The 13187-nt window shown below is 38.5% G+C and overlaps 1 protein-coding gene across 4 annotated transcripts in view; it reads right to left on the bottom strand.

Annotated features, from left to right (window-relative positions):
- Window positions 1–13187, bottom strand: part of LOC137278637 (phospholipid-transporting ATPase ID-like) — an 81623-nt gene that overhangs the window by 31523 nt on the left and 36913 nt on the right. For all 4 annotated transcript variants that reach the window (XM_067811120.1, XM_067811123.1, XM_067811122.1 and 1 more), the window contains exon 4: window positions 5191–5249. In XM_067811120.1, the coding sequence (XP_067667221.1) occupies window positions 5191–5249 (59 nt within the window). The remainder of the gene's footprint in view (window positions 1–5190; window positions 5250–13187) is intronic.

Here is a 13187-nt window from a genome sequence, read left to right as displayed (position 1 = left end):
GTCACCAGAGCCCTGCAGTGACGTCATAGAAGGAATGATTTTCAGGTAGTTGCATAGAAAATGTGTAGGAAGCTCGTCATTTCCTCGATTGCTTGACGTTACCAAAGACATGCCGAATTGTTGTTTTGCTGTAAATTGCTGCTTGGGGTTGGGTGAAGGTGACACTTTGCACAGATTTCAACCACACCCTGTAGTTTGTGCTCAAATTGGTTGTTTGAGTGTGCAAAGCGAGCGTTGTGGAAGCCTGTGGTATATAATAAATCGGATGGTTCACCCCCTACCACGCTTCCAGGATAGAAAATGGAGTTCAAGTTTCATAGAGTTTATAAAATCAAGACTGCTTACTACACATTGCTGACCAAAAGGATTTTGCATGAATATAACGCTTTCTTCCTCTGAAGCGAGGTGGTGGTCGAAGTAACAATATTATCTATGTAATATTACATTGACCCCCGTCTCGCTTCCAAGAGTGAAACTGTTATGTTTATAAGCAATGTCATGTAAAATCCTAATGGCCATCAATAAAATACATATTTTACTTCCAGTAGAAAGTAATTTTGATTTTGTAAGTCGTGAAAACAAATTTAAACAGCATTTATCCTCAGACAGGGCAGCACCACTGAAAATCGTGATGTCACAGACTAAAGTCCATTTGAATTAATGAGATTACGGTTTGTTTTCATCAATTTAGAAAATCAAAACTACTTTCTACTAGTAGTTAAATATGTATTGGAATGATGACCAAAAGGAGTTTGCATGAGACAACCTGTAGCATAACATAAGCGAGGTCGGGGTCGAAGTAAAATTACTGTGCGATTAATTTCTTCACTTGCTAAATTTACTTGGTTTGTAAACATTATTGGAGCAATGTCAGGCTACTACCTTGTTCGAGGAATGCATCCATCAATATCCACAAAAAGTGATATATAATTCATCTGCACACTTCCCAAGTGATGTGTCTTTTAACAGTCTAATATATGAAAATGTGATGCATCGTTTCAGGGTTTTCACATTGCTGTATAGTCTCATTGGTCACCAAAGACAGCACACCTGGCAACTAATTGCATAATGTGCATCATTCTTTTAAAAAAGCAACTTAGCTAGCCAATACTGAGCAATCAATCAATGTATTGGCGGTTAATCCTTTGAAAGAAGGGTGTTGTTTTTACATAAACACAGACATGACAGTGTATGCAGTATAGATTAGTTCAGAATTCTGTACAGACCCTCCTCATATCTATACCTACAATTACATCATGGAGACACGCCGCTCTGATTGGTTGAAATTTTGTTTGCGTCTGAGAATTGTGCACTGTTGTCAAAAGGTCGATTTAAGGTATGTAAAGATCGAAATGAGCAGTTTTAATGATGGGGTTCATTTATAACGATGTCAATGAGTGATTTATGTATTTGCACCCCCTAGAGTGTATGTGATCTTTAACAAACACATCTACATACCAAGCATTTCATCTGATCTCAAACACATAACACACGAGATGTTGTTAATGTGTTACACTCGAATTACATACACAGGACAGTGTACATGTCCTTACCTTCTGATATCAAACACAAGAAACTGAACAGGTCCTTACACTCTGATATCAAAAAAAAGGAAACTCAACCTGTCCTTGTGCTGCAATAACAAACACAAGAAACTGAACATGTCCTTACCCTGCGATATCAAACACAAGAAACTGAACATGTACTTACCCTCTAATATCAAACACAAGAAACTGAACATGTCCTTACCGTCTGATATCAAACACAAGAAACTGAACCTCTCTTTACTCTTTGATATCAAACACAAGAAACTGAACTTATACCCATGTACTTATCCAAGGTGAGAATGCACAACATATCTGTATACTTATCCAAGGTGTATATGCACAACATTATCCAAGGTGTATATGCACAACATATCTGTGTACTTATCCATGAGACAATGAATAGATGTTTTTTGAACAGCATTTCACAGCTACGTATGTGGGTAAAGCTGGCACAAAGATGGAGCTTTGTGAGATATTATGTAATGTTTCTGAAAGATCCAGGATCACTACTCACAACCAGTGAATCCTTACATGGGCAAGGGACACAACTCACTAGCTGTTTTAGGAATGAGAAGCAACAGCTACATTACACACTACATGAAAAGAACCAAATAGGTTAAAGGATTAGGATGCATGACATTAAAATGTACAGTTTGTACAAACTATAAATTTGTACTGATCACACTAACTATGAATAAAGGTCTTCTATCAAATGAAACATCTGACATGTCATCACTGTTGCTTATATTTATGTGTTTGGCTGCATCAGCAACTTTTGCTTTTACATTAAGAAGTATTAATTCCATGAAAACATGACGGCTGTTACAGCTACTGCTGCTGTTGTCGGCATGACAGATGTGATGCTTCACATCAGTAGACTCAGGTGTTCTGTGTTTTGTAACTTATCTAGCTCGCCCCTTGCAGGAATGCGAACTAATAAACAACCTTTCTCATAAACTTGTTTTCCAGTGTCTTGCTCTTGACAAGTATGTTGTACTGTCACATGAATCATCACTAGCAAATTTCCTTCTGGATGTTTTACTTCACACTGAGAATTTAAGTAAATTAACACTACAAAGCCTTTTCCATGATCATTTGAAATCTCATTATCCAGAAATAGTGATGATACCAAGTGTTCAAAAACTAAGAAAATCCTTCCCCAACAGAGACATCCATCATAAACAAGTAAGGAAATCCTTCCCCAACAGAGACATCCATCATAAACAAGTAAGGAAATCCTTCCCCAACAGAGACATCCATCATAAACAAGTAAGGAAATCCTTCCCCAACAGAGACATCCATCATAAACAAGTAAGGAAATCCTTCCCCAACAGAGACATCCATCATAAACAAGTAAGGAAATCCTTCCCCAACAGAGACATCCATCATAAACAAATAAGGAAATCCTCCACCTGAGACATTCATCATAAACAAGTAAGGAAATCCTTCCCCAACAGAGACATCCATCATAAACAAGTAAGGAAATCCTTCCCCAACAGAGACATCCATCATAAACAAGTAAGGAAATCCTTCCCCAACAGAGACATCCATCATAAACAAGTAAGGAAATCCTTCCCCAACAGAGACATCCATCATAAACAAATAAGGAAATCCTCCACCTGAGACATTCATCATAAACAAGTAAGGAAATCCTTCCCCAACAGAGACATCCATCATAAACAAGTAAGGAAATCCTTCCCCAACAGAGACATCCATCATAAACAAATAAGGAAATCCTCCACCTGAGACATTCATCATAAACAAGTAAGGAAATCCTTCCCCAACAGAGACATCCATCATAAACAAATAAGGAAATCCTCCACCAGAGACATCCATCATAAACAGCAGTGCACAGGAATAAACTCATACAGCAGTACACAGGAATAAACTCATACAACAGTACACAGGAATAAACTCATACAGCAGTACACAGGAATAAACTCATACAGCAGTACACAGGAATAAACTCATACAGCAGTACACAGGAATAAACTCATACAGCAGTACATAGGCATAAACTCATACAGCAGTACACAGGAATAAACTCATACAGCAGTACACAGGAATAAACTCATACAGCAGTACACAGGAATAAACTCATACAGCAGTACATAGGCATAAACTCATACAGCAGTACATAGGAATAAACTCATACAGCAGTACACAGGAATAAACTCATACAGCAGTACACAGGAATAAACTCATACAACAGTACACAGGAATAAACTCATACAGCAATACATAGGCATAAACTCATACAGCAGGAAAATATAAATTTGTGCACACAATCCTCAGGTGCACTTGAGGCCTCTTTCACTAAACAAGAAGCATAGAAACTTTTGTCATGTTTCTCATTGAGAAAAGCAAGTTTGAACTTCAATACTGGATTTCCACATGATCAGATAAGTACAATTGTCATGTCATGTTGTTGGAAAATATCATTCTACAGTTCCGCTCTAGCAACAGAATCTAGAACAGGTAAACAGGTTTTTCTGTCTGTTCATGTACTTAGAGGCATATTTGCGTGAACTGAGTGACACCAATGCCTGGATGCACAAAAACAAGCACTCCTCAATCACATCTTAGGCAGCACAACTGGCATGTCTGTCTAGCTCAAGACTGACAATGATCTCTTGTAACATTTATGTCAAAATGTGCAGAGTAAATACAATCTCATGAGCATGCAATGTTTGAACAGACGTTGGTAAAAGCCGTTACTAAGTGTGCCATGAAGCTATCCATGATTGTTAGTAATTGTTGATAAACTAACCTCTGGATTATGGTTGCCTTAATCTGTGGTTTCCACATACACTTACAGGAAATGAAGTGAAAATTGTACCTTCAAGTCATGGCTGTTATAGTTACCTCCCTTGACATTACGTCACCCATTTTTTGTTTTCAACCTTAGAATTTTTTCGCTCAAGATAATCCATCTTCTAAGGCAGGGAGGTAAGGGTGACACGGAAGTCCCATAATCCAGAGGTAAGTGTACAAAAAATTACTAACAATAATCCCCATTTATAGCGTAAACATTCCCTCTGGAGTATGGTTGCCTGAATCCCACATAAGGACAGAGGGTTGTCCTTAGAAGATTCACTTGCATCTATACGATCACACCAATAAACTTCCTTATTTCCATTTGGATAGCTACTGGGTTTACAGGACACAGGATTCCTGCGTATTGGACACAGAAATTTGATGTAGGACCCCCAAACTAAAATCCAGTGCGTCCTTATGGATGCAATATTTGAAAATTATTTTACAAAAGATTTCTCAAATAATATGCATGGTTGCCTATTTCCAAAATTCAGTGGCTTTATGCTGGCTAATGTGATGCAGCAATGGGAAATACCTTGATTTTCGAGGCTTTGTATGAATAATTTGAGGCGATTTGTTTGATGGTCGGTGTCGTTCGAGAGCTCTTAACATCACAATACCACTGTCCCCTTGTCAAGAGTATTTTTGCTGTTGTAAGAAGTGATTTCATTGGATAATTATTGGTTTCTAACGACGCTTCTGCCCACAGTCTGCTATGAAGATCATGATTGGTCAAAATTGTGCACGTGACCTATGGCACGTGACCTATATTACAGCAATGGCTATTGTGCTTGTAAATGAAAACATAAAACAATCCTGTACTTACTGCATATTCAAATTGAGCGTTGAATTCTGCATCATTGGCTTTTATTCTTCTTTCAATTTCTGAAAAACAAACAAAAAATTAGATTAACTAGGTTTTAGATTAGCAACATTGATACACTATGCCATAGCGCTTACTGTTATGATGTGAATCAAAGCTGTTTGTTCAAGAGGCTAATAATAGACTTAAAGGTCACATGCAACCAAAAAATCAAACATAATTAAAACACATTTATCACTTATTCATCACATATAATATACATTGCTGCTTATAAAAAAACAAATAAACAAAATTATAAGCGTACAATCGCGATTCAAAAGTGCAATATTTTGTACTTGGGCTTACTTCCCCCTAAACGAAGCCCTCGGGAGACCGAACCCAGTCATAGCGGGTGGATATGCACTCAAAGTGTAACAACGGCCTCCGATTGGCTGTTTCATTTGCTGATATGCTGAGGGTTCATTGTGTGTACAGAAAGATGATCTGTTTGATGGGCATTTTAGAAGTATAGCCAGTCACAAGAAAGTAAGATTCTTTATGGATAACAGTTTCTTTTTGTGTACTTGATGCGTCGTTTCAGTATGGATCCATATACTGTTGTCAAACAAAATCATATGCACTAAAAGAAGTCGTTATCCATGAAGAATGTGTATAGAGATGTTGGGTTTGAAAAATACATGTTCTCTGAATCTGCGCTCGATCCAGTCAAAAATCATGTCAGTAGAGATGGTAAACTACTGCGTGGCTGGAATCTGTCATTCGTCCAAGTACAAAGCAGGACTTGCAACTGACAAGAGTTTGCACCAGTTTCCCTCAGATCCAGTCATCCGAAAACAATGAATGTAGTTTGTTTGCAACCCACAGACATAAAAACATGTCATGTGTATCACACGTGCCTAATTACATAATGTGGCAGACACGGGACTCGGGTGCACGAGTCATAAATCAACTTATTTTCTTTATGTCGTATAGTCTGATAGGTGTTAAGTTCAAATTGCACGTGGTCACTGATTGAAGCTGTGTATTGCATGTTGTCTTTAGCAGACAGGCAGGCAGACATATAGGTGTGAATAAACCAGACACTGAGCTTTCTCTGTGACAGACACTGCTTACCACAATCAACAAGTTTTTTACGTAACGAGTAGATTATTTACTTGTTTGTGTACACAACCAAGATTACACTACAGCTCACGAACTCAGACGCTGGGCATGCATACTGTTTCAAGCTCCGCGAACCTATTCACTGCGCATGCGTTATGGACGCAGCGCAGCACATCTGTTGAAACCAGTTTTCCCCCCAGCACTGGGGGGAATTTAGTGAAACGTTTGAACTCCGATTTCGCGGGCTTTTTTTTCATCGCATTTTTTTCAACATTATAGGTTGAATTGGCATTTTTATGATTTGTTTCGGTAAGTGCATACCAAAAGGTACCAGAATCTGCAATGTTGTGTTTTACGTTACATGTGACCTTTAAGTGAGCCATTATATATATTTTCCAAGCTGACCAGGCCCAGTCTCCATGGCATCCATAATGTCAGTTCAACAATCCACACAGTTGTTTAATAACACTTGTAATGTCCCTCCATGGCCAACAATATACACAAGAATGTGGAGTTTGGACAAAGGCATCATGACACAGAAAATATTTGATGTCTCTAAATATGAAGACACTGAGAGATGCAAGTGTTCAGGGGAACCTAGAGAGATGTATAGTGTGTCTGTGGCTACTTGCGGCATGCTGTCATGGATGGCTGTTGTTAAACAGATCATCTGATAATGGTCACCTCTCATTTCAAATACACTCAGGAATTGTTAACAGGAACTTTCCTCATGAGCAGTAAACATGTTTTCATCCCACCATATAACAATACCATTCCACCAAATGGAATAACAGAAGACTACAAAGAGACTGACAAAGTCAAAAGCACATCAGTGCTTTAAAACATCACTGCACTGGCAACAGATCAAGAAAATCACCATCACAATAAAAGCCTGAGATGGAATCCAAAATACTAATGAAAGGGCAAAGACAAATTGAAAAAGACTGATATGGGAAACATTGTCTCTGGAAAGATAATCCTGGTCCAACCTACCCCTGCCATAATCCCAAGCATTACACACCATCATGAACACTCAGCTACACCCAACACAGCAAGAAAGTGGCAGATGTGCTGTAAGACAGACTTAAGAGGTGAAGACCCATATATAAAGATGAATACCACCACACTGAGGATTGCCACAGTACAAAATGCTAACAGCATTGCCTACCATAACCAGCGATAACACAATCAGCAAATGTGATAAGATTACAAATGACAGTCAAACAGCCTGGCGTGCCTGTGCAATCGCCTGCCATCAAGACATCTGCACAGTCAGTCTTGTGGGATTTGGTATTGGTGGCATGCTCTCTCAATCAATGTGACTTGGTCGTAATTGGCAAGGGCTCTATGTCACGGAGAAGGATCATTGTCATCACGGACATCAACTGTATTTGTAACATGCCTTGCACACTATCACACCTCAAAGTCTGACTTCACCAGGAAGATCGTCATATATCTTAACCAGGCTTCAATCAGGATTCAACTTATGGCAGTTTTTGTCTCCATCCTGGTTCTGTGGAGGATGTGAGATGGCAGATCATACGTGAAAGACTGAAGTACTCAACCATCGTTGGGCTATCACGCAGTTGACTGTATTTGACAGTTTTTGATCTGACTGAAGCAGATGATATTTAAAGCATGGGAGCTTATAACTTACAGCCTGGGGCTGAACATATAGCATGGCTTCTGGAAATCAAAAACAAAGCTTTAATCAAAACTTGAAAGACAGCAGGTTTCACTTCATGATGAGAACGTTTATGTCGAGAAATACATGAACTGATTTCAAGTCTGAAGACAACATATATTATAGGTAGCATGGATTCATGATTCAACCAAAGCCTCAAAGTAATCAGGAATCAGGATAACAAGTCCTCTTCAGATGGTCATGCAACATGCAACAGACAGTGCGTAGGCAACCCCAGGAGGTCTAAAAGCATCGGCATGTATTACTAAATATCATCGTTGAAACAAGGTGTTCAGCTAAAGGTTATTATTCTTGATTTTGACGTTTTTTCAAGAAAGTCAAGAAATCACTTAGAACATTAATTCTGACACTCATCTTGCATCACACATTTATTAGTGTTTGTTTCTAGTCATTTGCTTTAAAATGAAAATCATAGACATGCAAATTACATGCCATACACCTATCATCTTTCAAAAGCGACTACATTCCAAATAACTATGGTTGTAATGAAGTGCAAATAGTGATGCACTCTCAAAACATATCACCACTGATACATTGATTGACTCCGATAAATCTCCTAAATATTTTTATTCGTAAATAATAAATAATGAAGTTCCCCTACTTCTTTTGAAGAGTATAAAATAGTAAATGAGACATGTTAAAGAGTGTGAGAAATCTCATGGTGACCACGAAAATAAGCTCAAGATCACCAAAACTGACTGGTGTCTGCATAATTCCCCAATGTAGGCTGTCACCAAATCTGAAGATATTTGGTACAGTAGTTCATGAGATATCGTGTGAACAAGAATCAGGATGTACGTACAGACGCACAGACCTACGGTCAGACACCGCTGACAAATACTGCTAACTTTAGTAACAAATTGTTTGGCATTTTCTAAGGGCAACAACATTTTTTATTTTCTGCCACTAGAAACTTGTTTACTTTTGAGAGAATGAGTGAGTGAGTTAATATTTAACGTCACATCAGCAATATCACAGCCATATCGTGACGAGAACACTTAACATTTAAATGGAATATATGCATATTTTAAGAATCGGTCTACGAAGGACAGTAAAACAACTAGAATATCACAGATATACATGTAAAACTAGTAATTAAATCAAAAACATTTTAGCTAGAAGGGACAACACAATATAAAAATAGGCTATAGATCACCAACAATAGAGGCAGATCACCACACTAGGGACCATGGGGACTTACAGTACCTTTGCTACCTGCATGGACCCTAGTTGGATTTACACCATTCCCTCAGTCGTTGGCGATTGTAAGATATTTTAGCCAAAATTCAAATAGCAAAAATTATACGTTTCAATATCCTGGTAAGTATAATTTGGCTGTGAGAGAATAAGGTACAGAGATGTCATAAGTGAACAAAGAAAGACTTTCCAGATAAAAGAAACAGAAGACTCCCATACAACACAGTACATTTATCTACCTCCCTTAAGAAAATCATCCTGGGCAAAACAGCTTATCCATGAGTCACAATGATCAATAAAATACATATCGAAGTATATAGTTTTCATTATTTCAAAATATTTAGCTCATAGTCATTATTAAGTTTCTTGCCTACCTATCTACTCACAGTAATAATTTTAAAAAAGTCATAATCCTGTCTGGTCGCCATTTGAAAAATGACGTGCCAATCCGATCAGCTGTTTCCTGTGACATCACATATGGTGATTGCTTCCAGTTGTTTTGTAATGCCACACAAGCGATACACAAGTACTATTGATAATGGACCCTATTGTTTTGTTGTTTGGTCAAGCATTTTCAAGAAGTGGGAGATTATCAGAGTAGGGGCATACCAGTAATTCCTTTTCATTTGTAACATCTCATTGTATCCCCCCCAGCTGAGAGTCACAATGCAATCTTGCTAAATATCCCTTCACCCTTTTATATTTTCATTTTTACATAATCCAAAAATTATGATAAAATGATTTCTCAACTAATATGCATGGTCATCTCTTTCCTAACATCAGTGGCTTTCTACTTGGTAATGGGATACAACAGGGACATATACCTGTTTTCGAAGCTCCATATGAATAACATGTGAGGCGATTCGTTTGATAGCAGGTATCGTTCGAAAGCTCTGAACATCAATAATATCACTGAACCCTTGCCAAGAGTATTTTCTGATCTGTAAAAGCAATCTTATTGGATAAAGACTGGTTTCTAATGATACTTATTTGTCACAGTGTGCTCATGATTGGTCAGTGGATCATGATTGGTCAAAATCAAACATGTGACCTACGGCAGCCAATCAGGTAACAGCAATGGATACTGTCCTCGTAAATGAGATGGAACTTTTAGGTAAAATCATGCTATTCTGAACATGTTGCACAAAACATCACCACCTCTACATATATTATGGACCTTAGTGCATGTATCATGTTTAGTTATGACCTGTGACAAAAATGTTTCATGCATATTTTTCAGCATTGAACATCGTCTCCGAGTGTAAGGTTCGAGGCGACGAAGGCGCTGATGTCACTTGAATTACAGCACACAATCACTCAAAACAAATATGAACAGTAAATGATAATGCACATTTGACAACTTTTACAAGTGCTGTTGCTGATTCTATTCTTCAGCTTAATCACTTTGATTAATTGTCTCCCCGAAACTTTGTTACTTTGATCTTTGAGAACCTAATGATGTGGCACTGTTTTTCCAATAAAATTTTAAAAAATAGTCATAATTCTAATTCTGTCAGGTTCTTAGAATAATGGATTTTCAGATAATATTCTCATTTAGCATATTGGTGCCAGTTGACTGCAACCTATCACAGAGGGTCAGCTTATGCACAAACATACCATTTTGATGCTGATTTTAGGGGTCAAGTTAGGGGGTCGGCATATAAACAGTTATACATAGTATATTAACACATCCTGCCTCATCGAGTAAGGTGTCAGTGATGCTTCACATTCTACTGACATCATAACGAGCACCCAAAACAAACTTTAAACATCATATCCCCCATTTTCACAAAAGGTTAACATTCACCACTAAGGTGGTTAACTATTTACCATGCCTAAAATGTTGGAAAATAAATTGTTTCACGCAAGTGACTGAATGAGTGAGTTTTGTTTTACGCCACACTCAACAATATCAAAGCTATATGGCGGCAGTCGGTAAATAATTGAGTCTGGACCAGACCATTCAGTGATTAACAGCAGGAGCATCAATCTGCACAGTTAGGAACTGATGACATGTGTCAACCAAGTCAGGGAGCCTGATCACCCAGTTCCGTTAGTCGCCTCTTACGACCAGCAAGGTTACTGAAGGCCAGTCTTCTAATCTAACCCACATCTTCGTGGATTGTTTCAGTGAAGACTTCTGATACAGAAAATTCAGCATCAGGATCATTTATGGGTTCATGATATACATATCTTGTGTGAACAGACTGATGTACTGACAACATTTGAATCATGTTCTGACATCTATGTAACCTTCTCTGAGCTTGATTAATCACCAAGTAAACACATGACAATCACTTGTTAAACTACCCTGATTATGTTCCTCAGTGAGTATGGATAATTACTCTTGATATTATATTTTTTTGTGATTAACAACGCCCAATATTCCAGCAATCTGATGACAGTCCATAAAAAAACTAATGAGGCAATCCAGTGAACGATATCATAAGCAGGAACCCATGTCGTTGTCAGGGTACAAAGTCATCAAGCAACGACACCAGTCTGACCTTCTCATTTACTAAATCAACCATTACAATGAAGATGGATAGCTTTGTACCTCATATTACCTGGTATGGAGCCACTGAGAAGTGGATGGAGCCAGAGCATATGGAGAGAGCCAATGAGTGATGGGTGGGGCCTGTGTGCATGGAGCCAATTTGCATTTTCTATTTTGTGACATTACTTTAATATATGGTGTGGGGATGGAGTCAGTATGTGTTAATAAAATAGTGTGGGTGGAGCCATTGCGGGAATGAAACTTCTGTGAGAGATGGATCCAGAGTGCTTGGATACAGCCAGCGAATGTGGATGGAGCTAATGTGTATTAATGGAGCCAGAGAGTGTGGATGGTGTCAGTGTATATTAATGGAACCAAAGAGTGTGGAAGGATATGGATACAGTTTGTATTCATGGAACCAGAGAGCGTGGATGGAGCCAATGTGTGTTAATGGAACAAGAGAGTATGGATTGAGTCAGTGTGTTTTTAATGAAGCCAGATATGGTGGATGGAGTCATTGTATATTAATGGAGCAAGAGAGAGCGTGGATAGAGCCTGTGCAGATTAATGGAGCTAGTGTGTACTAATGGAGCCAGAGAGTGGATGGAGACAGTAAGTAGTAAATGATGCCCTACTGTGGATTTAGTCAGCATACATTAATGGACCCAGAGAGTGGATGGAACCAGTGTGTATTAATCGAGACAGTAAGTAGTGAATAGAGCAAGAGAATGTGGATTGAGCCAGTGTGTACTAATGGAGCCAGAGAGGATGGATGGAGCCAGTGTACATTAACGAAGGAAGTGAGTGGATGGAACCAGTGTGTATTAATGGAGACAGTAAGTAGTGAATGGAGCCAAAGAGGGTGGATGGAGCCAGTGTGTATTAATGGAGCCAGAGTGTGGATGGAGCCAGTGTGTACTAATGGAGATAGAAAGTAGTGATGGAACAAGATAGTGTGGATGGAGCCAGTGTATATTAATGGAGCGAGAGGGTGTGGATGGAGCCAGTGTATATCTATGGAGCCAGAAGGTGTGGATGAATCCAGTGCCAGTGGATGAAACTTGTGTGTTTGGAAGCAGAGAGACTATCACACTAAAGGGGCATACTGCATCATGAAGTTTCAACAATCATAGATGTTAAACAAGAGTCATCAGAAGATGGCATATCCCCTTGGCCCCTACATGTTTGAAAGGACAAATAATCTGAGAGTTACTCATTGTTTTTTTAGACTAAGTTTGAATTGTTTCCATGGAATTCATGAAAACTATAAATGCCATATATCTGTAACCAGCAAAGTCACAATTTCAAAATCTGTCTCATATATTTGCCAAGATCTGTTGACAGATATGAAGTGGTTTTCGAGTCTGGGAAAGAAGCCCACCCATCCATTTTGAGACTAAGTCCAAAACGTTTCCATGGAAACCAAGAAAATAATACATCACAAAAACCTTTAAAAACCAAAAGGCACCACCTTGGGGTCTACCACACATATCTAGAAAG

Source organism: Haliotis asinina, chromosome 3 (genome assembly GCF_037392515.1).
Source record: "Haliotis asinina isolate JCU_RB_2024 chromosome 3, JCU_Hal_asi_v2, whole genome shotgun sequence".
Lineage (NCBI taxonomy): Eukaryota > Metazoa > Mollusca > Gastropoda > Lepetellida > Haliotidae > Haliotis > Haliotis asinina.
Note: the sequence above shows the minus strand (reverse complement) of the source record. Positions and strands in the feature narration are given on the sequence as shown.